At 47.7% G+C, this 26,784-nt stretch overlaps 2 protein-coding genes across 3 annotated transcripts in view; one reads left to right on the forward strand and one right to left on the reverse strand.

Moving 5' to 3' along the window:
• The window catches only part of COG1 (component of oligomeric golgi complex 1), a 44,143-nt gene that overhangs the window by 6,167 nt on the left and 11,192 nt on the right, over positions 1-26,784 (reverse strand). For both annotated transcript variants that reach the window (XM_082272036.1, XM_082272037.1), the window contains exons 3-13: positions 25,672-25,853; positions 24,232-24,402; positions 21,901-22,057; positions 17,264-17,474; positions 14,401-15,186; positions 12,997-13,143; positions 11,256-11,417; positions 8,555-8,682; positions 8,367-8,475; positions 5,311-5,420; positions 3,477-3,558 (exon numbers count right to left, since the gene is read on the reverse strand). In XM_082272036.1, the coding sequence (XP_082128162.1) occupies positions 3,477-3,558; positions 5,311-5,420; positions 8,367-8,475; positions 8,555-8,682; positions 11,256-11,417; positions 12,997-13,143; positions 14,401-15,186; positions 17,264-17,474; positions 21,901-22,057; positions 24,232-24,402; positions 25,672-25,853 (2,245 nt within the window). The remainder of the gene's footprint in view (positions 1-3,476; positions 3,559-5,310; positions 5,421-8,366; positions 8,476-8,554; positions 8,683-11,255; positions 11,418-12,996; positions 13,144-14,400; positions 15,187-17,263; positions 17,475-21,900; positions 22,058-24,231; positions 24,403-25,671; positions 25,854-26,784) is intronic.
• LOC309566755 (protein TFG-like) lies at positions 19,106-20,763 on the forward strand. Its single transcript, XM_082272038.1, has one exon. The coding sequence runs from the start codon at positions 19,235-19,237 to the stop codon at positions 20,417-20,419; it is 1,185 nt and encodes a 394-aa protein (XP_082128164.1). The 5' UTR covers positions 19,106-19,234; the 3' UTR covers positions 20,420-20,763.

Genomic DNA, 26,784 nt, shown 5'->3' on the forward strand with positions numbered 1-26,784 from the left:
GAGGGAGATGCATTGACTGGGGGAAGACAGAGATCCGTGTTTCTGCTTAGCAGGAACACAGGATCTCCATCTTCCCCTCTGACAGAACGACATTCTGCCTTGTTTACATAGGCAGAATGTCATTCTGCCTCTCTCGTGAACGATCGTCGGGTGCTGCCGGACCCGCTGATTGGCTCCTGCTGTGTCCAATCACAGCAGTTGTGGGTCGCCGGTAGTGCACATGCGCACCCCAGACCCAAAAGAAAAAAAAAAAAAAGACGTATAGGTACGTGATTTTGCACTGAAGGGCCGCCCTGCCGCAGTATATAAGCATGGGGCGATCCTGCTGCGTTTAAAGATGAATTAGGGGTATGGATATTCCTACATAGTTACACTGGACCATCTATGTATACAACATACCTATGGTATCTCCCTGGAAGCTGGAGAACAGCCACTTAGCACAGGCGCCATTTAAAGATTGCTTTGCATTTCTTTAAGGGCTCATTTACACTTGCTTCAAAATCAGACATTTTGAGCGGGGTTCAGACTGGAGCAGAGCAACTAGCAGATGGCACACAGTGTGCAACATGGGAATGCTATAGCAGAAAGTGAGCATGGACAAGAGAGAGGACTGAGCGGCAGAGGATCATTAGAGCCAGGGGACCAGAGCAGGAGAAACTAAAGTTACATATGGTGTGCAGCAGGATAGCAATACAGCAGGAGGTGAGTGGAGGAGAGAGAGGAGGATCAGCAAACCAGAGAATTAGAGCTGGGGGGATCAGCATAGCTAAAGGTCATCACTGAGCAGGGAATCAGCAGAGCTAGGGGTTACTACTGGAGTATCAGCAGAGCTAGGGGTTACTACTGGAGTATCAGCAGAGCTAGGGGTTACTACTGGAGTATCAGCGGAGTTAGGGACTACTACTGAGTAGGGGGATCAGCAAAGCTGGGGGTTACTACTGAGTGGGGGGATCAGCAAAGCTGGGGACACTACTGAGTGAGGCATCAGCAGAGCTGGGAATACTACTGAGCAGGGGCTACTACCAAGTGGGGGAATCAGCAGAGCTGGAGAGTATTACTGAGCAGGGGATCATCAGAGCTGGGGGTTACTACTGAATGATCAGCAAAGCTAGGGGTTACTACTAAGTGGGGGGATCAGCAAAGCTGGGGGTTACTACTAAGTGGGGGATCAGCAAAGCTGAGGGTTACTGAGTGAGGCATCGGCAGAGCTGGGAATACTACTGAGCAAGGGGTTACTACTGAGTGGGGGAATCAGCAGAGCTAGAGGTTACTACTGAGTGGGAGACCCGCAAAGCTTGGAGTCACTACTGAACGGGGGATCAGCAAAGCTTGGAGTCACTACTGAATGGGGGGGATCAGCAAAGCTGGGAGTCACTAATGAATGGGGGGGGATCGGCAAAGCTGGGAGTCACTACTGAATGGGGGATAGGCAAAGCTGGGAGACACTACTGAACGGGGGGGATCAGCAAAGCTGGGAGTCACTACTGAACGGGGGGATCTGCAAAGCTGGGAGTCACTACTTAACGGGGGGATCAGCAAAGCTGGGAGTCACTACTGAACGGGGGGGGGGGATCAGCAAAGCTGGGTGTCACTACTGAACGGGGGATCAGCAAAGCTGGGAGTCACTACTGAATGGGGGAATCAGCAAAGCTGGGAGTTACTACTGAATGGGAGATCAGCAAAGCTGGGAGTCACTACTGAATGGGGGATCAGCAAAGCTGGGAGTCACTACTGAATGGGGGGGATCAGCAAAGCTGGGAGTCACTACTGAATGGGGGGGATCAGCAAAGCTGGGAATCACTACTGAACGGGGGGATCAGCAAAGCTGGGAGTTACTACTCAACGGGGGGGATCAGCAAAGCTGGGTGTCACTACTGAATGGGGGAATCAGCAAAGCTGGGTGTCACTACTGAACGGGGGATCAGCAAAGCTGGGTGTCACTACTCAACGGGGGATCAGTAAAGCTGGGAGTTGCTACTGAATGGGGGGAATCAGCAAAGCTTGGAGTTACTATTGAACAGGTGATCAGCAAAGCTGGGGGTTACTACTAAGCAGGGGATCAGCAAGGCTGGGGGTTACTACTAAACAGGGGATCAGCAAGGCTGGGGGTTACTACTAAACAGGGGATCAGCAAGGCTGGGGGTTACTACTAAGCAGGGGATCAGCAAGGCTGGGGGTTACTACTGAGTGGGGGATTAGCAAAGCTGGGGGTTACTCCTGAGAAAGGGATCTGCTGAATGAGGGTACTAATGAGCTGGGGATCTGCTAAGTGGGGGTACTACGGAGCTGGGGTTCTACTGGGTCTCTCTAAAACCTATAGAAATTCAACACACACGGCATTTGTCAAGCTTCATTAAAGCTTCAAAAAAGCATAATTGACGCAAGAAAAAACACTTTAACGTGTGTAAAAGTTGAAGCAAGTGTACATGAGCCCTGATGAAAACAAAGCATTCTCCGATTGGACGAGGTGGTGAGGCAGAGCGGTGTTATCTCTGAATGGCGCTCGTGCCGAGTGTCTGACCTCCTGTTTTCACAATGTAACAGGGCAGATGATCAGCACTGGACCTGGAAGCTGGTGGAGATTATGGAGAAGTCTACCTGCAGCTTCCAAGGGTACGGTGTATACAGAGTTGGTCCAAGCTAAAACAATGTAACCATGTGGAAAATGTTCATACCTGGATTTCTTCTTTAGAAGAGAAGTGTGGGATTACAATAAAAAAAAAAAAGCACGCATACTCACTTATGCGGATGCAGCATTGGTCAGATGTGGCATCTGTCCCGCACCGGCTCCAGGAAAGAGAACCAAGTGATCACATGACTGCTGATCTCTCAGTCTTCAGTGAGCAGAGAGTGACGAATATCAGTCACTGCTCTCTGCTCTGCCCCCCTCTAGGGCTCACTGGAGCGACAGGCTGTGGAGGGGGCGGGAGCAGCTGTATCAGGCTCTCAGCGGCGCTCTGAGAGGCTGAGCCAGCTGTCAGGCATCTGGGCAGACACCAACATTATTGTGAGGTCAGCCGACAGCCGGCTTTATCTGGGTCACAAGAGTACAGAAATAAGTCCACTCCCGTGACCTACAGGGGAAGTATGGCCAGAAAAGCTTCGGCCATACTTTACGCAATACAATCTGGTCACCTCCCCACCCCCAACCTATGACTCAACAATGAACCGGCAGAAGCTCACTAATGGGGTCATCACTTTCCTACTGCCACCATTTTCCTTGTCAGCATAAGTACATGTGTCAGAGTTTGATTGGTTCAAGAGTACCTGTCCCAGCCTGAGTACTGCTGAACAAAGGTCTCACCTCGTAAAACAATTCAAAGACTCAAAACTATGTGCGAATATATTTTTTATAATGAATACTCAACTGCTAATAAATGGGATTTTTATGATTTTTTTAATATCTGCATGGGGTTCAGTTTTGATGGAGTGTAACTACTGCTATAAAATAAGTTCCAATAACACTCGTCACTTACCTGCATTTTAACTTCATCGGCTGTCCTACCCACTGACTTGGACTTTCGAGAGCTGGACATGCTGAGAGGGAGCAGCCCGAACCTTAAAGAGGGGAAAAAAAATTAAATTAGGACCTCGGTGTTCGGTATTAAAGTGGATCTTCAGTCAGTATCTCAGGTGGCTGCGCCTTTGGAACCTGGCAGAGCCCTTTGGAACTTCTGCATGTGCAGCCGATTTCCCACGCTTGTGTAAAACAGCCAAAGTTTGGGCCTTCCCTAACAGCCGTATTTGCATACGCACAGGAAAGCCGCCTGTGCTGCAAGGCTCAATCGGGACCCGAAGCTCTGCGCATGTGCAGAGGGTGGGGGGGTGATGTAATTCTTGCCTAGCCAAGAAAACTCAGAAATAAATGACAAATTAGGTGGTCACAATGTTATAGCTGATCAGTGTATATATCCAAGTGCAAGAGAGCAGGGCAACATGACATCACCTCAACATGGGGGGTGGGTGCTTTGAGGCAGGGGGGGCTCTGTCCCCCACCCCAAAGCACCTTGTCCCCATGTCAATGGGGACAAGAGCCTCTTCCCGAAAACCCTGGGCGGTGGTTGTGGGGGGTCTGCGGGCAGGGAGCTTATTGGAATCTGGTAGCCCCCTTTAACAAGGGGGCCCCCAGATCCCGCCCCCCATATGTAAATGAGTATGGGGTACACTGTGCCTCTACCCATTCACCCGCAACAAAAACAGGGTAGTGCAAATAAAAACTAGATGGTTTTTGACAAGTCCTTTATTAAAAATGAAGAATGTTCATCCGTCGTAGCTTCAGCAGGTCGTTCCTCCGATGGTTTTTGCTCCCTTCAGTGGTGTGTTCTTCCTCCAGTTTTCTCCGCCGCTGACCCGGTCCACCTCAGACGCTGGCTCCCGTGGTTGTGCCAGCTCCATCAACATGGGGACAAGGTGCTTTGGGGTGGGGGGCACAGCGCCCCCCCCTGTCCCAGTCCTAAAGCACCCTCCTCCCACGTTGAGAGCATGTAACCTGGTATGGTCTGGTGGGGAAGGAGGGAGGGGACTCACACAACCCCACCTTTCCAAACCTGCTGGGCTGCATGCTCAGATAAGGGTCTAGTATAGATTTTAGGGGGGACCCCACGCCGTTTTTTTTTTTTTTTTCATTTTGGCGTGGGGTTCCTGTTCAAAATCCATACTAGACTCAAAGGACCTGGTATGGATCTGGAGAGGGAGCCCACGCCGTTTGTTTTTAGTTTTGGGGTTCCCCTTCAAGGTCCTCAGAGCACAAGTTACATGTCACAATCAATTCGGATCATGATGAGCTGACTTGGATGCAACTTCCATTCAAATCAATGGGCTTTAAGTTGGGTCAGTTAAGACAGCTCTCATAGGGAACCATTGACGAGGCCTAACGCTGTATCCAGTGTTTAGCGGCGTCAGGTGTTTTTACAGCTGTAACGCTGGTCTTCAGAACGCACCATTTTTTTTTCTTTTTTTAAAATGCCGCTTACAGCTCCTAAAAAGCCTATGTGTGCAGGGATACATAGAATGACATGGTGAGACGTTTTTAAGATGCAAAAAAATAAAAAAAGTCTGACGCTGGTAAAAGAGGCTGTAAAAATGTTGTATGTGCATGAGGACCTAGGTTAAGGGTCAACTTTAAAACAGAGCTACAGTCCCCATAATATTATATATTTTATTTTTATATTATATATGATCCTGCACAGCGCCGCCACCCTATAGCAGTAAAACTGCTATAGGGCGGCCGGCAAATTGTTAAAGATCAGGCTAACCCGAACCTGCTGCATTCCTGACCTCATTAGAAGGTGTTTTAGAGAGGGAGGTTACCGTATCTGGCTGGAGGCCAGTGGAAGGATGTTATGGCTTTCCTGGATGCCCAGCATGGAGCCCCTGCCGGAAAATTGGCTCTCTGCTCCAGTTAGAAGCCCAAACAGGACCTGCAAGTAAAAAAAGAGATTGTTTAATGTGTGGTTAAGAATCTGTGTTCAGTCTGCAAATTCAACTGTAAAAACCCAACAGCAGGTCAGATATGGCCAAGGGATATCTGGGACCACAGATGGTCAGATACTTCCCTGAGAACAAAGGCCATGGCCTCTTTAGAAGTGTGTGCATCCTGATACGTTACAACCTCACAAATCTGCAATCTACAGCCGAGACCCACATGCTGCAATTTGCAATTTTGCATGGGGCACCCCTTGCCAATCTACAGCACCAGCCAGGGAACCATGTGTTGCCCTCTGCAAGTGCAGTACTGCCAGGGGACCTCTATGCTAAACTACAATGTACAGTTCTTCCAGGGAAGCCACATGCAGTGTAGGTAAAGAACTAGAGTGACACAAGGGTAGAATTAGTCCAACGGGTCTTTATCATTCACAACAAGAAGTCGCAATAGCTTCCAACACATTCTAGAGGCTCAGCAGCCCCACTTCTTCAGGGCTGGGAAATACAACACCACAAATATCTAAAGTATTGGTAAAGGTATTGCACAATGTCATAGGACATATCAGTGCATGACAGAGCTAGGACATTGCACAATACCTTCAGTAATTGATCAATTTTTGTGGTTATATTTAGGAGCCCTGATGAGGGGGACTGCAGGTCCTTCAAAATGCGTTGAAGGAACGTACTAAAACTGGAGCAGACAGAATCTGGAGCAGGTGTACAGATTATGTCTACTCCAGTCGTGGCTTCCCCTCGTTGTCCATTTTTGTGACCTCTTGCAGTCATTAAAGACTTGCTGGACTCATACTTCACTTGTGGTGCTCTCTTCCTTCAATTACACTGCTGACCATGCCAAGGACCCCACCCTACCTCCCTGGGGCACTCTGGCTGACAAACCTGTGCCCATGCTGGAAGGAAAGGTTTATTCCTGTCTTTGGGCCCAGCGCTCTGCTAAGACATATACAAGGGAACCACATGTCACAAACTATAGCTCAGTCATGAATCTGTGTACTGCACTCTGCAATCTACACCTCCAACTGGAGACCCATGTACTGCACTCTGCAATCTACACCTCCAACTGGAGACCCATGTACTGCACTCTGCAATCTACACTTCCAACTGGAGACCCATGTACTGCACTCTGCAATCTACACTTCCAACTGGAGACCCATGTACTGCACTCTGCAATCTACTCCTCCAACTGGAGACCCATGTACTACACTCTGCAATCTACACCTCCACCTGGAGACCCATGTACTGCACTCTGCAATCTACACTTCCAACTGGAGACCCATGTACTGCACTCTGCAATCTACTCCTCCAACTGGAGACCCATGTACAACACTCTGCAATCTACACCCCCAACCGGAGACCCATGGACTACACCCTGCAATCTACACCTCCAACTGGAGACCCATGTACAACACTCTGCAATCTACACCCCCAACCGGAGACCCATGGACTACACCCTGCAATCTACATCTCCAACTGGAGACCCGGGTACTACACTCTGCAATCTACACCTCCAACTGGAGACCCGGGTACTGCACTCTGCAATCTACACCTCCACCTGGAGACCCATGGACTACACTCTGCAATCTACACCTCCAACTGGAGACCCGGGTACTGCACTCTGCAATCTACACATCCAACTGGAGACCCGGGTACTACACTCTGCAATCTACACCTCCAACTGGAGACCTGGGTACTACACTCTGCAATCTACACCTCCACCTGGAGACCCATGTACTGCACTCTGGAGACCCATGTACTGCACTCTGCAATCTACACCTCCAACTGGAGACCCATGTACTGCACTCTGCAATCTACACCTCCAACTGGAGACCCGGGTACTGCACTGTGCAATCTACACCTCCAACTGGAGACCCGGGTACTGCACTCTGCAATCTACACCTCCAACTGGAGACCCGGGTACTGCACTCTGCAATCTACACCTCCAACTGGAGACCCGGGTACTGCACTCTGCAATCTACTCCTTCAATTGGAAACCCAGGTACTACACTCTGCAATCTACTCCTCCAACTGGAGACCCATGTACTGCACTCTGCAATCTACACCTCCAACTGGAGACCCGTGTACTACACTCTGCAATCTACACTTCCAACTGGAGACCTGTGTACTGCACTCTGAAATCTTAAAGCAGAGTTCCACCCAGATGTGGAAGCTCCCCTTTACTGCTTCCTCTCCACTCTGGTGCCACATTTGCACCTTTCGGGGGGGGGGGAGAGAGAAAAACATGTCAAAAAGGAGGTACCCGCTCCCACTTCCGGGTAAGGGCATCCTGGCGACCTACGTAATTTGCGGCCGCTCCTCCCTCCCCCCGCTGCCTTCTGAGAGACACACAGTGCTTCCAGAAGACAGTGGGACCATTCAGAAAGAGCAGCGCGACACGAGCATGCGCAGTAGGAAACAGGCTGTGAAGCTGCAAGGCTTAACTTCCCGTTTCCCTTAGGAAGGATACTGGCGTCGCACCTGGAGCCGACATTGCGCGCTACCTGGACAGGCAAGTATCCTTATATTAAAAATGTCAGCAGCTACAGTATTTGTAGCTGCTGGCTTTTAATTCCACCCCCCCCCCCTACCCAGGCTGGAACTCCTCTTTATTATCTGCCTGGGGGACCACAGACTTGCAATATATATATATAATTCCCATAGTGCACACCCCTATCATAGTAGTGTTATGCAACCATGCTTCTTTCTCTGCTCCCCTAGGTCACCCCTCCTCCCCCAGCATATAATAATAAAGGGGTAACAGAACACTGACAAGCTCATCTCTATTCTCACCCCCTCCTATAAATGTGGACACAGTGTTAGACTAAAAACATTGTGTAAAGTAACAAGGTCCCAACTGGCTACTAGTGCTGGCCTAGCCTCTCCAAGTATTATTTCTAATATCTCCAGCTGTTCTGCAATAAACCTACAGAGGTTCTCTGTGCCAGTCGGTTGAGGTTGGCGTTCAGGTGCGGTGTGAACACATCCAGATCGAACGGATCGATGCAGCTTTCTAACTGGTCTGCGACTTGCTGAACTCTGAAACAAAATACACATAACAATTAGCAGCGGCATCTGATATGGACATCAGGCGTGACATCTTCTGTACTGGGCCTACCTTGAGTCCGGCTTGTTCTTACTGGTCAAACCGTCTTCAGAGCGAGAGCCGAGAATGAGGCACATGTACCGCAGGTCAAAGAGGAGCTGCAGGGCCCGGGCCTGTGTGAGTGCGGAGCCGTGCTTCTGCTACAGAAAAACGCACAATCATACCACAATCTTCACTCAGCACAATAATCTAATTTTATAACAAAACCAAGGGCATGCATACAATCATGGCCAAAAATATTGGCACCCCTTCATTTCTGTCAGATAATGCACAACTTCGCCCAGAAAATTCTCGCAATTACAAATGTTTAGGCATTCTCATGTTTATTTCTTTTGTTTGTATTGGTATGACACAGAAAAAGTGGAGAAACAAAAAGCCAAATCTGACACATTCCACGCAAAAATCCAAAAATGGACTGGACAAAATTATTGGCACCCTCAATCTAATTTTCGGTAGCACACCCCTTGGAAAAAATAACTGAAATCAATCGCTTCCTGTAACCATCAATTAGTTTTTTATACCCCTCTATTGGAATTTTGGACCACTTTTCTTTTGCCATCTGCTCCAAGTCTCTCAGATTGGAAGAGTTTCTTTTCCCAACTGCTGTTCTGAGATCTCTTCCACTATGGGATTTAGATCTGGACTCATTGCTGGCCAGTTCAGTACTTTCCAGGGCTTTATCCTAACCACTTCAGCTCCGGAAGGTTTGCCCCCCTTCATGACCAGGCCATTTTTTGCGATACGGCACTGCGTTAATTTAACTGACAATTGCGTGGTCGTGTGACGCTGTACCCAAATAAAATGTATGTCCTTTTTCCCCACAAATAGAGGTTTATTTTTGTGGCATTTAATCACCTCTGTGGTTTATTTTTTGTGCTATTAACAAAAAGGCCGATAATTTTGAAAAGAAAATAATAATATTCCTTACTTTCTGCTACAAAACATATCCAAATAAAAAAAAAAAAAAATGTTCTTCATAAATTTGGGCCAATATGTATTCTGCTACATATAAATAAGCGTATATTGTTTGGTTTACACAAAAAAGTTATAGCGTCTGAACTATGGGATAGATTTACATCATTTTTATTTTTTACTAGTAATGGCAGCGATCAGCGACTTATAGCTGGACTGCAACATTGCGACGGTCAAATTGGACACTAAGTGACAATTTTATGGGGACCAGTGACATCATTACAGTGACCAGTGCTAAAAATATGCACTGTCACTGTACTGACACTGGCAGGGAAGGGTTTAACATCAGGGGTGATCAAAGGGTTAAATGTGCTCCTAGGGAGTGCTTCCTAACTGTGGGAAGGCAGAAATCCATGTTCCTGCTTTGTAGGAACACAGCCTTCCCTTGTTACAGAACGGCGATCTGCCTTGTTTACAAGAGTCCGCCGGAACAGTTGATTGGCTCCCGCTGTGTTCCAATCACAGCGGAAGCAGGTCGCGGGCAGTGCATGCGCACCCCAGACCTGGAAAAACAGAATACCATACATGTACCGGATCCTGCACACAGGAGCTGCTGCCCCGCAGTAAATGTATGTGGGGCAGTCGGCAATAGGTTAAACCATTTTGGGGCGCTTTGGGTCATTGTCCTGCTGGAAGACCTTTGATTTAGCTTTCTGACACTGGGCCCTACACATTGCACCCCAGAATTCTTTGCACCCCAGAATTCTTTGGCAGTCTTCAGATTTCATAATGCCATGCACGCAGTCAGGACATCCAGTGCCTGAAGCAGCAAAGCAACCCCAAAACATCAGTGAACCTCCACCACGTGGGACTGTAGGGACTGCATTCTTCTATTTCTGAAAACAGTAGAATGATGGGCTTTACCAAAAAGCTGTCATTTTGCTTCGTCTGCCCACAGCACATTCTTTCAAAAGGATTTTGGCTTCCTCAGGTAAGTTTTGGCAAACTCTTTCACCAATTTTTCTCTTTTGTCCATGTTCAGGGAGATTAGCTACAGGGCCATGGACACAATGTTGGGCACAGTGGACACAGGAACAATAAAGCAGAGCTTCACCCAAAAGGGGAAGCTCCGCTTGTTTGTCTTCTCAACCCCCCGCTGCCACTTTTGGCACTTTTTGGGGGGGGAAGAAGTGGGTACCTGGTTTTGATAGTGCCTCCAGTGAATGTAAACATCCATTGTAATCAAAATAAGGATGATGGGTCCTCTTTATGGAGAGATCTGAGGTCAAAAAGAAAAGAAATCTCTCCTTTACCCTTAAAAGCAAAATATTGAAAAAAAAAAAAATGTATATCTTTTGTTACTTCCAGTCTGGACCAGAAGTGACGTCATGACATCACTCCAGTCCTCAAAAGGCCATAGAGGCCATCAAAGAGGATCTACTGTTTGATCGCCTCTGGGACTAGCCGGCCTCACCGCCGGATCGTTTCACAGGCAAATCGGTGGAAACGGTAAGCCCGAGAAACACAGGCGAGCAGCAGGAGGGGAGGTCTTCGGAAAGCGTTTCAGCGGCTCATGAGACATTCGGAACGCTTTAATGAGAATCAGCCACAGGCTGAAAAAACAATATTGTTGATATCTTCAGCCATAGTCCAGGTAAACCACTTCAAAGCCACTACATTATATATATATATATATATATATATATATATATATATATAAATAAATAGATAGATAAATAGATAGAGGTCTTGAAGGGATTGGTCTTCCTAATCATCGGCTCTACAAATCTGCATGAGGTACCTTTCCAGTGCTTTCCCGGCAAAGCTTCTCGTAGCTGATGATCACTTCCTCCAGGCAGGTTCTCAGTAACTCTTGCAGAGTGACTTTGGGTATGGTGTGGCCTCCTACACGGTTCACAGCTTGGCACAGGCTGAACAGGAGTGACTGGACATACCAGGAACACTATGGACAAGAACAGACACGTCAAACCCTAATTAATTGTAATCAGACCTCTACTTTGTATATAAGAAGCCAAAATGTATCTTGTATGGCTCTAAAGCTTCTATTGTGACTAAAGGAAATTGGTGATGTATTGCACATGAAGTTATCTATGACAGTTGTTCTCAACCACCGCACTATGGCCCACCGCTGGGTCTCAGCCTCCCTCTTCCTGGGCCTCCAGCTATGTGCATATCCCCTAACCTCCCACATTGCCTTCCAGCTCTCATACTGCCACCCAACCTCCCACAGTGGTCTGTAAAGCTTCTTAGCCTCCCAGAGTGCTCCAAGGCACCCTAAGAGCCCTTAATCCCCAGAGATGCCCACCAGCCTCCCTGCAGTGCCCCCTAGTTGGTTGCAGAGTCCCCAGTCCCCCATAGTGTCCCCCAAAGGACCTACCAACCACTGCAGTGCCTCCTAACCTCTCAGAGTGCTCCCAGAACCCCTAAAGGCCCTCAATCCACACAAGTCTCCATGCAGTGCCCCCTAGTTGGTTGCAGAGTCTCCATTCCCCCATAGTGTCCCCCAAAGGACCTACCAACCCCTGCAGTGCCTCCTAACCACTCAAAGTGCTCCCAGAACCCCTAAAGGCCCTCAATCCCCACCAGCCTCCCTGCAGTGCCCCCTAGTTGGTTGTAGAGTCTCCAGTCCCCCACAGTGTCTCACAGGACCCACCATGCCTTAGCAGGGTCTCTCAACCTCTCAGAGTGCCCCCAGACTCCCTAAGAGCCCTAAATCCCCACAGTGCCCACCAGCCTCCCTGCAGTGCCTCCTAGTTGGTTGCAGAGTCTCCAGTCCCCCATAGTGCCCCCTGCAGCATCTCACAGGACCCATCAACCCCCACAGTGCCTTTTAACCCCTCAGAGTGCCCATAGACTCCCTAAGAGCCCTCAAGCCCCAAAGTGCCCACCAGTTGGTTGCAGAGTCTCCAGTCCCCCATAGTGCCCTCTGCAGCGTCTCACAGGACCTGCCAACCCCTGCAGTGCCCTCCAGTCTCCCAAATTGCACCTAAAAAAACCCCAAACTCCTGGAGAGACCCCCCAGCCCCCTCCAGAGACCTCATCCCCCACAGTTGACCCCAGCTCCCTCCAGAAACCTCATCCTTAACAGGGTCCACCTAGTCTGCTGCAGACTCCCCTATACTCCTTCGGAGTGACACCCAGCCCCATCCTGAGCCTTCCAGCTTTTCTACACATACTTTGCATTCAAATACCTTTATTGTGTGAGTAGAAACCTTATTTTTTATGTTGGGGCATGGACATTTTTGGAAGAATTTGTCAGACCCAGGTCTTGGTAAGGTCTCAGAATAACTGATCTACAGAATGTCAGGAGAGACACAGCATTTTTTATAAAGAAGTAAGGGCCTAACATAGGGGTTCTAATATTTAACATAGACTATTAAAACTCTGAAAAAAATACTAAATTTTAAAGAACTCCAGCCTCATGTTTCTGTCCCATCTGCCTGTGGTGCAAAACTGTGCTGCTCTTTAATACACTCATTGAGACAAACAGACGTGAATTGGGTAATACAGGACTCGCTCACCTGTCCCGGCAGAAGGATTTTTGAGGTCACGCTGCTCCCTGCCTCCGTCTCCTCTTGAATTTCTATCTCATCCCAGTGGGTAGCAGTAGCGAGAGCTGAACCAGCGGCATTGAGCAGAAGGGTCTGTGTGAAGGAACGGATTATGTGCTGCAAAAGAAACATTGAGGAGGGAAAAAAGCATATTCAATGCCAAGTCATTGACAAGGAAGGTCAGAGTGCCGGTCACAGGGAGCATCAGCGTGCAGTTTCAATCAGGGTCAGTGTGTGGATTACAGTGGGGTCAATGCTCGGGTTACAATTGGGGTCAGTGTGTGGGTTACAGTGGGGTCAATGCTCGGGTTACAATTGGGGTCAGTGTGTGGGTTACAGTGGGGTCAATGCTCGGGTTACAATTGGGGTCAGTGTGTGGGTTACAGTGGGGTCAATGCTCGGGTTACAATTGGGGTCAGTGTGTGGATTATAGTGGGGTCAATGTGCGGGTCACAATAAGGATCGGTAAGTTCTTGCAGTTGTGGAGTCCTGCATGTGTTGCATATATGCGACTCTGCATCTCCTGCATGGTGTTGGCGTCTCCATTTGAAGGCTGAGAGTTTCAGCCCGGTGATTTCAGGATTACACTGCTGGTTGGTCCCCAGTGTAAGGATCACAGTTGGGGGGGGCAGTGTAAGGGTCACAGTAGGGGGAGGGCAAGCGTAGGGGGGTCACAGTGGGGGAGGGCCAGCGTAGGGGGGTCACAGTGGGGGGAGGGCTGGAGCAATGTAATGGTCACAGTGGGGGAGGGCTGGAGCAATGTAATGGTCACAGTGGGGGAGGGCCATAGTAAGGGTCACAGAGGGGGGTCAGTGGAAGGGTCACAGTGGGGACCAGTGTAAGGGTAACAGGGAAGGTCAGTGTTTGGGTCAGGGTGCAGGTAACATGAAGGGTCAGGGTGCGGGTAACATGAAGGGTCAGGGTGCGGGTAACATGAAGGGTCAGGGTGCGGGTAACATGAAGGGTCAGGGTGCGGGTAACATGAAGGGTCAGGGTGCGGGTAACATGAAGGGTCAGGGTGCGGGTAACATGAAGGGTCAGGGTGCGGGTAACATGAAGGGTCAGGGTGCGGGTAACATGAAGGGTCAGGGTGCGGGTAACATGAAGGGTCAGGGTGCGGGTAACATGAAGGGTCAGGGTGCGGGTAACATGGAGGGTCAGGGTGCGGGTAACATGGAGGGTCAGGGTGCGGGTAACATGGAGGGTCAGGGTTTTGAAGTTACAAGAAGGGTTAATTATCAGAACAACAGAGTTGGTCAGTGAGGTTTATGGGGGGGGGGGGGGGGGGGGTATACTGCTGAGGTTACGGGGAAGCTCACTGTATGGGGTTAGTGTGAAAGTCATGGATGGGGACAATGTATGAGACAGACATACCTGAACCACAGCTGAGCTCCAGATGGAATAGGCATCCAGGGACTGCTGGATGAGCTTGTTCTTCAGTTCTTGCCACTTGCAGAGAATGGGAGGTTTGTCGGCCACTTTGCCCTTGCTCGTCCTCTTTGCAGACCTGGGCTCCCTTATGCTAATGTCCAGGCTACCAGATTTTCCCAGAATGCACTGCTTCAGGTGCGGGCACAGTTCACCCAGCGACTGGCACAGCCTGGCCAGGAAAAGCACAGTGGAGAGTTTAGAGCTGAACAGGGCGTTGCTCTGATTGACCGCTCCCCTCTCAGCTGGGGCCTGTAGTTGCGCTTTGATGGAGTCCTGTATGTGCTGCATACAAGCTAAGCAATGCTGGCTCAGCATCTCTTGCACGGTGTTGGCATCTCCATAACGATCGAAGGCTGAGAGTTTCAGTCCAGTGATTGCAGGTTTACTCTGCTGGTCGGATGCCTCTTGCGGCAGGTAGGAGAAAAGGTCCTCCAGCTTGACCTTGAGTTTGGAGTCCAAAGCTTGGCAGAAGGTGAGGATGCATGGAGTGACGGCCTGGGCCTTCAGAGACAAGCCGCTCCGGCAGTGGGCGCTGCGGCTTGCCACGTTGACCCAGGCTGCATCGGGTAGAAGGTCGTTCTGGTTCTCGGACCACAAGAAGGAGCAGATGTTACCCTCACACTGGACGTGTTTCATGGAGTCTGTATTCACTTCAAGCTCCTGCAGAGAAGACTGGAGCAGCTGTATGGAGTCATTAGAGATGGATTCCAGGCCTTCTTTGATTAAAGTCTAATTAAGGACAAAAAGTAAAATATCTTAATATCCCTTTCAGTGAAAAACGGTTTAAAGTGAACCTGTCAGCCCAACTAAGGCTTTACTTGTGCATCCAAACCAAGCAACAAAAATGTAGTGTATAGCAGCTTGCCAGTCATAGATTTGGTGGGCAGCCAATGCCCAGCCACTTTCTGGAGATTCTGATTTTTAACCCCTCCTTGCCTGGCAATATATATATATACATATATACACACACATATATATATATATATATATATATATATATATATATATATATATATATATATATATATATACACACACACACACACACACAGCCTGGCCAGGTGCTCTCCAGTTCCAGGACGCCCTCTCACGCGGGTGCAATCTGTATCCAATGGATGCTGCAGATCACAGTGCTCGATACCAGGCCGCTGCGATTGGCCCAGGTACCATGTGATTTCTGTGACCAATCACAGTGATCACATGCTAACAAGTAACACTACAGTAGTAGTGAATGGGCTTCATTCACGACTAATTGCTTACTCTTGTGATCTCGGTTATCGGTTACAATGATCACATGGTACAGGGCCAATCACAGTGACCCTGTACCATGTGATAGCTGCAGTCAATCACAACAGTAAACAATGAGTCATGAATGAAAGCCATTCAGGACGGTTAAAATGATTGTTTTTACAGTGATCATTACGGTACAAGCAATCATAGCGTAAAAAGGTTAAAAGAATGCTTGACCCTCCCCCCCAGTAGTACTGCAATACTTGGATAAAATATATGTTAAAAAAAAAAAAAAAGGAAAAAAGGAACATTTTAAAAAAATATTACATTCAGGTCAGGTTCAGACACACTTGGTCCTGCTGTACAAAAAGGACTCATAATTTCCTCTATGAACCAGAAAACCTTCGATCCTGGATTCACTTTCTACTGCTACTTGACTTTTGACCTGTGCCATGAAACCCTGCCATCCCCTTGTCCATTACAAGGGGCCCTCTCATTGGACAGGGGCATGGCGGGGGCTGGACTAAGTCCATGAGTCAAGAGGTCAAGATCAAGATCCTTGATGTCATGCCTCTGACTGGGATAAGTGGTGTTGGCCCTGGAACTACTTGGGCATAATTAAAGGGGGCAATCAACCACAGCTCAAGGAACCCCTAACAACCTCTGGAGGAACCCTGGTTTAAAAAAAATGGGATTTTTGACTTTGTAAAATCCATTTCTCTGATGTTCATTGACGGACACAGCTCCTGATTCTTCTTAACCATTGGGACATCCCAAAGCAGTGTCAAACATGAGGGGTGGGAAACAGCAGAATAAAAAAATTCCCAAGGCTAATGATAGCCAACCAGGTAACATGGAGCTCAACCATAAACAACTGGAGCTCACCTGAAATAAAACAATACTGAGTGCCTATAGCAGAGGTGTCAAACTCAATTTAATCGCAGGCCGCATCAGCATTATGACTGCCCTCAAAAGGGCCGGTTGTATCTGTAAGACTAGATGTCAAGAGCATCTCCTACCCTTACATAAGACGTCAAGAGCCTCTCCACCATCAGAAGTTGAGTCCCCCACCCTCCCTTACATCACAGTACACCTCTCTTACCTTGGGGTGCTGCTGGGAAGAAGCTGAAGGCATTGCTGGAAAGCAGAAAGTATAAGGTCTGGAGGAGGACTGGAGCTCTCCTGCAGCTACAGGAGAGGTGTGAGGGTCACATAAAATGGCCTGGAGGGCCGGATTCGGCCCGCGGGCCTTGTGTTTGACACCTGTGGCCTATAGCTTAGAGTGGGTGTATAACCCCTGGGACTGCCCATAGGCTTTTACCTGCCTAGTGCCCTACTCCTGTAGGGGGCAGTATAACCCAATGGTTAAGAAGAATCAGGAGCTGTGTCCGTCAATGAACGAAAGAGAAATGGCTGCTAGAGTGTAAATTTCAATGACAGCACTGAGTCTGCTGGGGCTGCTGACATCACAACTAAGATGGCGGCACCCAGCAGCAGTCTCTGTGCTTTTTGGAATTTTTGCAATCAATGGCATTGTGCAGAATTTGGCTGTATAATGAGGAGAGATGTCACCAACCTGCAATCTATCCAGGAAGAGCCGCTGCATCAGATCCTCCCAGAAGCGGAACGGGCGATCCAGCAGACGCTGGCAGACGATGTCCCAATTCTGGCTCATGGATTCGCTGGTCAGCAGTTCCCAAACGGCATCTCTGATACCCGCCAGGCCCTTCAGACTTGTCACATAGACCAGCAGAGCTGAGATACCTGACTTTATATCCTCGTTGCACCTAGGGGGGAAAAAAAAAAAAAAAAAAAAAAAAGAGAATTTCAGGGTCCTTCTATGCCACATTCACCCCTTAAAGTGATTGTAAACCTTTACATATACGGTGTGAAGTGACTGGCCTCTGGTGATACACAGAGATGAAACAAATCCTCCTGCAGAAGTTGTACCTGTTTATCTGCAGCCCCTGCATTTTAAACAGCCAGAAAAAAAAATTATATTCTAGCCAATTAACGAAAAAAAAAAAAAATGAATGCCCAAACGCTTGGTTATTGTATGTTTTAAAGGCAATGCAATGTAATAGAAAAATGGGGAGGGGGCTGCAATTTTGCTAGTTACTGACTCAGAACAAGCATGCAAGTCAGCGACATTGGGGTTCCTCATCTACAGACGTTCCAGGAAAGCAAGTATTGAAGCCATTGAATGATCATAAAAGCCAGACATATATTCTCTTCAGAAGGATCCAGTCCATTGATTTGTTTCATAACAGGTCTGACCCATGGCTGGGTGTGAACACAGAGGGGGAATTAACTGCTTGCCACCCGCCTTATATATCAGAATGGCGACAGAGCAGCCCTCCTGTGCCAAATCACATACCTAGTACGTGATCCAGCACTTCCGGGTAGGGGGGCGCTCATGCGCGCCAGCCGAGCTGTGATTAGACACAGCACGAGACGATCTGCAGGTTCCGGCCAATGGATGACCACCGACACCCACTAATCAGGGAGGAGAAAGACAGGATAGAGCTCTGTCCTGTCAAGCGGGGATGTCCCAGCTTTTGTTTACCTGAAAAGCAGGGACTAAAAACCGGCACATCCCTTAATAAAAGCACCTCACAGTAAATACACCAAACACTGTTAGGCACACATTTAATCCTTTCATCGCCCCTGATGTTAACCCCTTCCCAGCCAGTGTCATTAGTACAGGGACAGTGCATATTTTTAGCACTGATGACTGTATTAGTGTCACTGGTTCCCAAAAAGTGTCAGTTGGTGTCTGATTGCCAGCTGTAATATCGCAGTCCTGCTATAAGTCACTGATTGCCACCATTACTAGTATAAAAAATAAATAAACGTAAACCAATCAATATACGATTATTGGGATTTTTTTTTACCAAAAATATGTAGCAAAACACATATTGACCAAAATTTATAAAGAAATTCGATTTTTTGTTATTGGATAGGTTTTATAGCAGAAAGTAAAAAAAATATTGGGTTTTTTTTTTTTCACAATTTTAGGGATTTTTCATTTATAGCACAAAAAATATGTTAAATGCAGTGATGATCAAATACCACCAAAAGAAAGCTCTATTTGTAGGGAAAAAAAAGGATATAGATTTAATTTGGGTACAGGGTTGCATGACCACACAATCGCCAGTTTAAAGTAATGCAGTGCCAAAAAGCAAAAAATTATCTAGTAATGAAGGGGGGGGGGGGGGGCAAATCTTGCGATGTGTAAGTGGTTAACAAGGAGTGGCGTAAGCAGAAAGCCTGCACCACTCTTAGTGCCCATTCACACTACCGCGACTTATCAGGCGACTGGTCAGCCTGACAAGTCGCGGTCCATGCAGTGCTACGGGAACCGTTCTAATAGGAGCGACTCAAGTCGCTCCGACTTAGAAAATAGTTCCTGGAGCGGACGGAGGAGCACGGGCTGTGGAGGTGTCGCCCTGTCATTGTCCTCTTGTGAGCCGCCGTCGGGGGTGTCTGTTCTGTCAGCAGATAGAGAGCGGCTGGTACAGCTGCTTAAATCACCACAGACTACATCATGAATGGCCAACTTGACCTAAGTGGCAAGCTGATTATTAAGGCTCAGCTTGGAGAAGACATTCGCAGGATTCCAATCCACAATGAAGATATCACCTATGATGAGCTGGTCCTGATGATGCAGAGAGTATTTAGGGGAAAACTCTCTACCAATGATGAAGTAACCATCAAGTATAAAGATGAAGATGGAGATCTTATCACTATCTTTGATAGCTCTGATTTATCATTTGCCATACAGTGCAGTCGAATACTGAAGCTTACATTATTTGTTAACGGACAGCCACGGCCACTCGAGTCCAGTCAAGTAAAGCATTTACGTAGAGAATTGATAGAACTGCGTAACAAAGTCAACCGTCTACTAGATTGTTTAGAACCGCCTGCAGAACCTGGAATTCCAACCAGTCTACCAGATGCAGAAACTGTGGATGGTCGAGAAGAGAAGCCTGCTGCTCCTGACTCCTCAGTTAAGCCGTCCACACAAGTCATGGCTGCTAGCATGTCTGCGTTTGATCCTCTGAAGAATCCAGATGAGATCAACAAAAATGTCATGTCAGCTTTCGGACTGACTGAGGACCAGGTTACTGGACCTCCCAGTGCTCCAGTAGAAGAACGGTCCAGCACTCCGGATAGTATTGCTTCCTCTTCCTCCGCTCATCCACCAGGAGTTCAGCCTCAACAGCCTTACCCAGGATCTCAGCAGCCAGGCCAAATTTATCAGCAGTATCCTCAACAGCCTGGATATCCAACAGCTCAAGGTCAGCCGCAGGCTGCAGCTCAGCCCCAGCAGCAGTATGGAATGCAGTATCCTGGCTACAGTCAGCAAACAACACCACAGGCACCACAGCAGTTTCCTAGTTACAGTCAACAAGCAGCCCAAGCTCCTGCACCCAACTTTCAAGGCCAGGCACAACAACTGCCATCACAAGCTCCTCAGCAGTACCCTGCTGGCTCCTACCCGCCACAGACTTACACTACACAAGCTTCTCAGCCTGCTAACTACAATGTCCCCCCTGCTTCCCAGCCTGGAATGGCACCCAGCCAGCCAGGTAGCTATCAGCCTAGGCCAGGATTTACCTCTTCACCTGGTAGTACTGTAACTCCCCCTCCAAGTGGGCCTAATCCATATGCTCGTAATCGCCTTCCATTCGGCCAGGGCTATGCCCAGCCTGGTCCTGTTTACCGATAATGTATCATTTTTACTTTGGCTGCTAGATCTGTTTCCATCCAAACAGACTTCAATATAAATGCTTACAAACTTGTAATGAAACGTCACACAGCAGTATAAAAACATTCTCTGCTTTTCTGCTGTTGTGCAACTTTATTGGAGGAAGAGACCAAATGATTATTTTCTTGCTTTTGATTGTATTTGTTCACTAGTTTAAATTTAAGTCCCAAACCAGTGATGTGTTTTACACATTAGCCAACTTTGTCAAACAGGTGAAAACATGCTAAATCCCACTTATTTGTTTTTAACATTCTGATGTGTCCTATTAGATTTGTTTTTGAAGTAAAAAGTAGATATTATTATGTACAGAATCTAACAGTCACCAAAACCTAATAAAATATTAAAACTTAGAAAATAGTTCCTGTACTACTTCAGGGCGACATCGGAGCCACTTGCATAGACATTCATTATATGAAGTCCGTGCAAGTCGCACCGAAGTCGCGGTGCACGCGACTTCACAGGTCGCCCCCGAAGTCATGCCGCGGTAGTGTGAACCGGCACCAACTCCACCAAGCTGGAATTATGGAGCAGATTCTGCTCCTAATTAGCAAAAGGGGCTCCTTTGTTGACTAGGACTAATCTGTGGCAGATTCAGAACAGTGAATCTGGAAGCTACATGTTCCATTCCCTCTGCACTTCCCACCCACCATTCAGCTGATATCGGGAGGGAGGAGAGGAGGGATGTGCAGGCTCTGGTCATGTAGTGTAATCACTGCACAAGCAGACAAGGAATGTGAGTTGTCTGCTGACAGCTCACATTCTGTAAGCAGAGTCTGACCTGGTGGAGCTCTGTAGTAGTTTTCTATATTAAAAACTGCCACAATCTCTTGATTTCTTTTTTTAAATAGTTGCAGAACCTGCGCCATTTTCTACATTCCACTGAAATAGAAACTGGCACTGACAGACCCTTAACCTCCCTGGCGGTATGTTTAAGTCCAGATTTCTGCGCTAAAAGCGGTACACTGTTTTGCACGGAAATCTGTTTTACATTTTAAAACTCACCTTCCCCTGCGATCCCCCGCCGTCCTCCCGCCATGTGCTCGGCTAATGCCGGCACCTGTCTTGCGGTTCCCTTCCCTGCGAGCGTTGCGACGTAGGGGGGTGTAGCCTGTGGCAATTTCAAAAATGTAAATACACCAAATGACATGATACAAAGCTGTGATCCTAACGGATTACACTGTATCATCCCATCTCACCACAGGATTTCACCTGGTGACCTGGTGAAATTCTGAAGAATCATTTGATAAACTTCCCAAATACCACAAGCTTATTTTCTTTGGATCACGTATATATAAAAATAATGAAAACTGCTATAAGGTGGACCTTAAGCGGTTAATGTGGCGAACACCACTTGCACTAGCTTGTTGCCCCATGATAATGAAACCAGAAGCTCAGTTATTTCCTCAGATAAAACAGGAATTGAGCTTTGCTTGGGATCTCACATGTGGATCCATTGCTGCAGAGTCTCCCTCAGGTAGTCCTGGTTGATGGGATGAGCCAACGTCCGCAGGGTGGGCTGGAAATCCATGACGGACTGCGGAAGGTGCTTGGACCAGCTGACGGATTTCATCTCCTCTCTTAAAACTTTAATTCCTTTCCCTGAAAACAATAGGAACACAAATTACACAACTCTGTCACTGAGCTGGGGACAACAAAGTACAAAGACATGATGGACACAAAGAGCAATATCCATAAAGGGTGGCTCTGACCACCACCAGTTTTACCATTTTAAGAAAGACTGCAGGTTTTATCACGGAACATTAAAGTGGATGAAAAGCCTAATAAAGCTATTCTTAAAAATATCCCATCCCCCTTCCTCCTACCTATCCTGCCTAGTCTGTATAGAAAAAAGATCTGTGTACTTACCCATTTTTAATCCACTCTGGTCTGGCCATATAAACCTGCAGCCCCGGCTCCCCTTTGTCAGTGAGCAGCTGCTGCAGGGGAGAGGAGGGAGCAGGACAATCGCTGGGCCGACGGACCGTATGGGTAACATCCCAACTCCCAGAACCCAGAGACGTTGTCATTAGTTGCCGGTCACAGCTGCCTTCTCCTCTGGGAGTGTTCCCTCCCCCCTATCCTCCTACCTATTATGCCCAATGGCTATTTTTTTTCCACTCGGGTCCAGTCACGTGATCCTGCAGTTTCAGCTTAAAGAGCGCTCAACAACTTTTCTGGGTTCTGCGAGTCACCCATAGCCCAGCTGTTGTGGGCGCTCCCTGAGCCGGAGCTGCGGGATCACATGACCGCACCGGAGTGAAATAAAATAGGTAAGTACACACACCTTTTTATACAGTTTGGGCAGGATAGGTATGACGAGAAGGGGGAAAGAACAGTCCCAGAAGAGAAGGTGGCCATGACCGGCAGTGCACAACAATGTCTCTTGGTTCTGGGAGCTGTGATGTCGACCATAGGCTCCCATGGCCCAGCCTTTGTGGGCGCTCACTACGCTGGAAATGGGGGATTACATGACCGGCCTGGAGTGTAATAAAATAGGTACTCACACCTTTTTTCATACCGTTTGGACAGGATGGGTATGAGGAGAAGGCTATGACCGGCAGCGCTCAACAACGTCTCTGGATTCTGAGAGTCGTAATGTCACCCATAGGCCCCCATGGCCCAGCCGTTGTATTCTCCTCTCCCCTGCAGCAGCTGCTCACTGACACAGGAGCCGGAATTGCAGGATTGTGGGATCAGACCGAAAAAAAAAAAGAAGATCTGCTTTAAAGTGATTGTAAAAGGCAGGTTTTGTTTTTTTAAAAACCTTCTGTGTGCAGCAGCCCCCCTAATACTTACCTGAGCCCCATCTTCCTACAGCGATGTGCAGGAGTGCCTTGGCTGTCCAGGACTCTCCCCCCTGGTTGGCTGAGACACAGCAGTGGCAACATTGGCTGCCGCTTCTGTCAATCAAAATCGGTTAGCCAATCAGGACAGAGAGGGGGCCGGGCCGAACCACAGCTCTGTATCTGAATGGACACACAGAGCTACGGCTCAGCAAACTGCTTGCTGTGGGGGCACTCGACAGATAAGGAGGGGGCAGGAGTGCTGGCAGGGGACCCGAGAAGAGGCCAATCTGTGCAAAACCATTACAGAGCAGGCAAGTAGAACATGTTTGTTATTAAAAAAAAAAAAAAAGGAGGAGACTTTACAATCACTTTAAGTGCCGGTTCACATTTCTGCGATCACAGAGATCGCATGTAATTCAGAGCGCACTGCTCCTACAATTACATGCGATCTCTGTGCGGTGCAAATTCAGCCATACAGTTTGTATGACTGAATTCGCACTGCAATCGCACCTAACTCGCACATGACCCTTTTTTTGGTCTGCAACAGAATCGTATCACATGGTGGTTCCCACTAGTGCGATCCGATTCTGTGCGAACTTGCAGATAGCACTGCCATATGCGATCTGATCTCTGGGGTGTCGTTAACTTGTAATTGACACCCCCAGCGTATCGCATATGGCAGTGTGAACTGCCAGGGGGTGCGGATGTGATGCAGGAACAGGCTGTATATTCGCAGCGTTCCCGCATCGCACAATGTGAACCGGCACTAAGGGCCAGTTCACATCTTTGCAGTTTTTTTTTTTGAGTGCATTGCATTTTGGGGGCGTATCATCACTGGACTGTACAGAACATGCCTTTTGATGAAAAAGCATTAAAGATGCAGCATGCAGGACATTTATATAACGCACCGTGCCTAAAATACACAGGAGTGGGCGGGGCTAAGACCCAAGGCCCTCTATGTCACATATAAGAAAGATGGAACTTTACCTCCTCCCTGCTGAGCGGTGACCGTCTCTAACATAGAGAATAAGAGCCCGCAATGCAGAGAAGCGTTGGGCGGCACATCATCCGGCGTGGTGTAGAAGAGGGCGTGAGCCTGGTACAGCGTATTCGCCAGCAGCTCCACCAGAGAACACACCTGAGACTTTATACTGGAGCCTGAAACCAGAGAAGAAGACACAAAGGGTTAATTCCAATTCTGCAACTTTGTATTACCAGAGCAATTGATGATAAATCACAAGTAACAGAACCAAGCTAATATACTTAGCTTAAAAAAACAACAAAAATGACAGAAATCTTTCCCTTTGTTAGTAAACGCGATAACTTTTGCGCAAACCAATCAAAATACGCTTTTTGCAATTTTTTTTATCAAACATATGTAGCATAAAACAAATTGGCCGAAAATGTTAAAAAAAATTTGATTTTTACATTTTTTTTGGGGGGAATTTTTATATAAGAAAAAGTGAAAAATATTGTTGTTTTTGCAAAATTGACGCTCTTTTTTTGTTTATAGCGCATGATCAAAAAAAAAAAAAAAAAAAAAAAAAAAAAAAAAAAAAAAAAAAAAAAAAAAAAAAAAAAATCGCACAGGTGATCAAATACCACCAAAAGAAAGCTCTGTTTGTGGGAAAAAAAAGACGCCAAATTTGTTTAGGTACAGCGTCGCACGACCGCACAATTGTCCGTTAAAATCACGCAGTGCCGAATCGCAAAATACCCCCTGGTCAGGAAGGGGGTAAAATCTTCCGGGGCTTAAGTGGTTAATATGAGTTTGAATGGGATTGCCCAAATCTGAACACAGCTACATCCCCAGTTATAAGAAGGTGTGCCACCATATTATTTTAGTTTTTTAGTTTTACTCCCCACCCCTAAAAAATTTCAGTTTTGTTTTTCAACTGAGTTGTACAGTTTATAGGTTACAACAGCTGACCGATCTCTCTCAGCGGGGAGCGATCGCAGGTGTCATGCATAAATCGGAGCCGCCTGACCCATGCATCCGCTTCCTGCTGCTGAGTGGGGGCAGGATTGTGCGGCCGCTGGCGGCGCGCGCTCGCCCCCTACCTTCCCGCGCGCCGGACATAGGTCTACGTCGGTGCAGAGCCACCCTGCTGCAGTAAAAAGGCGGCGGGTGGTCAGGAAGTGGTTAACACCAAAGCATCTGAAACTGATTAACAACCCCCTCTGCTACTTAACTGACCAGATCAATATCCCAGGAGTTTAACTGATTTTAATGCTATACTCTGATTAGAAAGTGTTCCTTAAATTTTCTTGAGCAGTGTATATATAAAATACACATACAACTGTTTGGTGTCATTTTACACTGCGGCCACTGCCCATAGTGTGAATTGGCCCTCGGTGTGAAGTTCGGCTCAGCCAGGGCACACTGCGATCCTTTTCCAATTCTACGACAAGGGAGCCCAGACTCACCGTGATGAGGTTGGTTGAGCAGCTGCTGGATCCCGGCCTTTCTCGCCAGCAGAAAATCGGCCAGGGCTTGTCGGGGGGAGCTGTCCTCCAGCAGCATGATGGAACACAGGGCCTCGGTGACGGCTTGGTCGGACGCCGACGGACATTTCAGAAGAGCCTTGCTTTCCTGCAGGATGGTGGAGCTGGAGAAAAGAGGAATGCCAATAAAGAGCTGAATAAACGAAGATCATCTCTGGCCAGGCCAGAGCATTGCATCATGGGAGGTGATCACCTACTGTAATATACCCAGAAGCAGCGGGCACTCTGCAGCAAAATCAGAAAGGAAGGAGTCGCAGGGTATCGCTATAGGGATGACTATCAGTAAGGGGAGTGGGCTTTACACTGGATGGGAAAGGGGACAGGGTCTCTTTAACCCCTTGTCTACTGGGCACTTTCACCCCCTTCTTGCCCAGGCATATTTTCAGCGCTGTCACGCTTTGAATGACAATTGCGCGGTCATGCTACACTGTACCCATATGAAATTTTTATCATTTTTTTCACACAAATAGAGCTTTCTTTTGGTGGGATTTAATCACCGGTGGTTTTTTTTTTATTTCTTACAAAAAAAAAAAAAAGAAAAGAAAACGACAGAAAATTTTGAAAAAAAAAAAAAAAAAAAAGTTTCTTATTTTCTGTGAGACAATTTTAAAAATAAATCATTTTTCTCCTTCATTGATGTGCGCTGATGGGCACTGATAGGCTGCACTGATGGGCACGGATGAGGTGACACTGATTAGGAGGTACTAATATGCCGCACTGATGGGCACCAATAGGTGGTACTAACAGGAGGCACTGAAAGGTGGCACTGATGGGCAGTGAAAGGCGGAACTGACGGGTGGCACCATCAGTGCTCACAATCAGTGCCCATAGTGCTTTCTTATTTTTTTCTTATTTTCTGTGAGTAAATTTTAAAAATAAATAATTTTTCTCCTTCACTGATGTGCGCTGATGAGGTGGCACTGATTAGGAGGTACTAATATGCTGCACTGATGGGCACCAATAGGTGGCACTGAAAGTCGGCACTGATGGGCACTGAAAGGCGGCACTGATAGGCACTGTAGGGCGGTAATGATG

Source organism: Pelophylax lessonae, assembly GCF_965119305.1.
Source record: "Pelophylax lessonae genome assembly, chromosome: 11".
NCBI classification, from domain to species: Eukaryota; Metazoa; Chordata; class Amphibia; order Anura; family Ranidae; genus Pelophylax; species Pelophylax lessonae.

Bases quoted from the DNA above. Each gene is read 5' to 3' on its own strand.
- LOC309566755 (XM_082272038.1), top strand. From the start codon at position 19,235: ATGAATGGCCAACTTGACCTAAGTGGCAAGCTGATTATTAAGGCTCAG.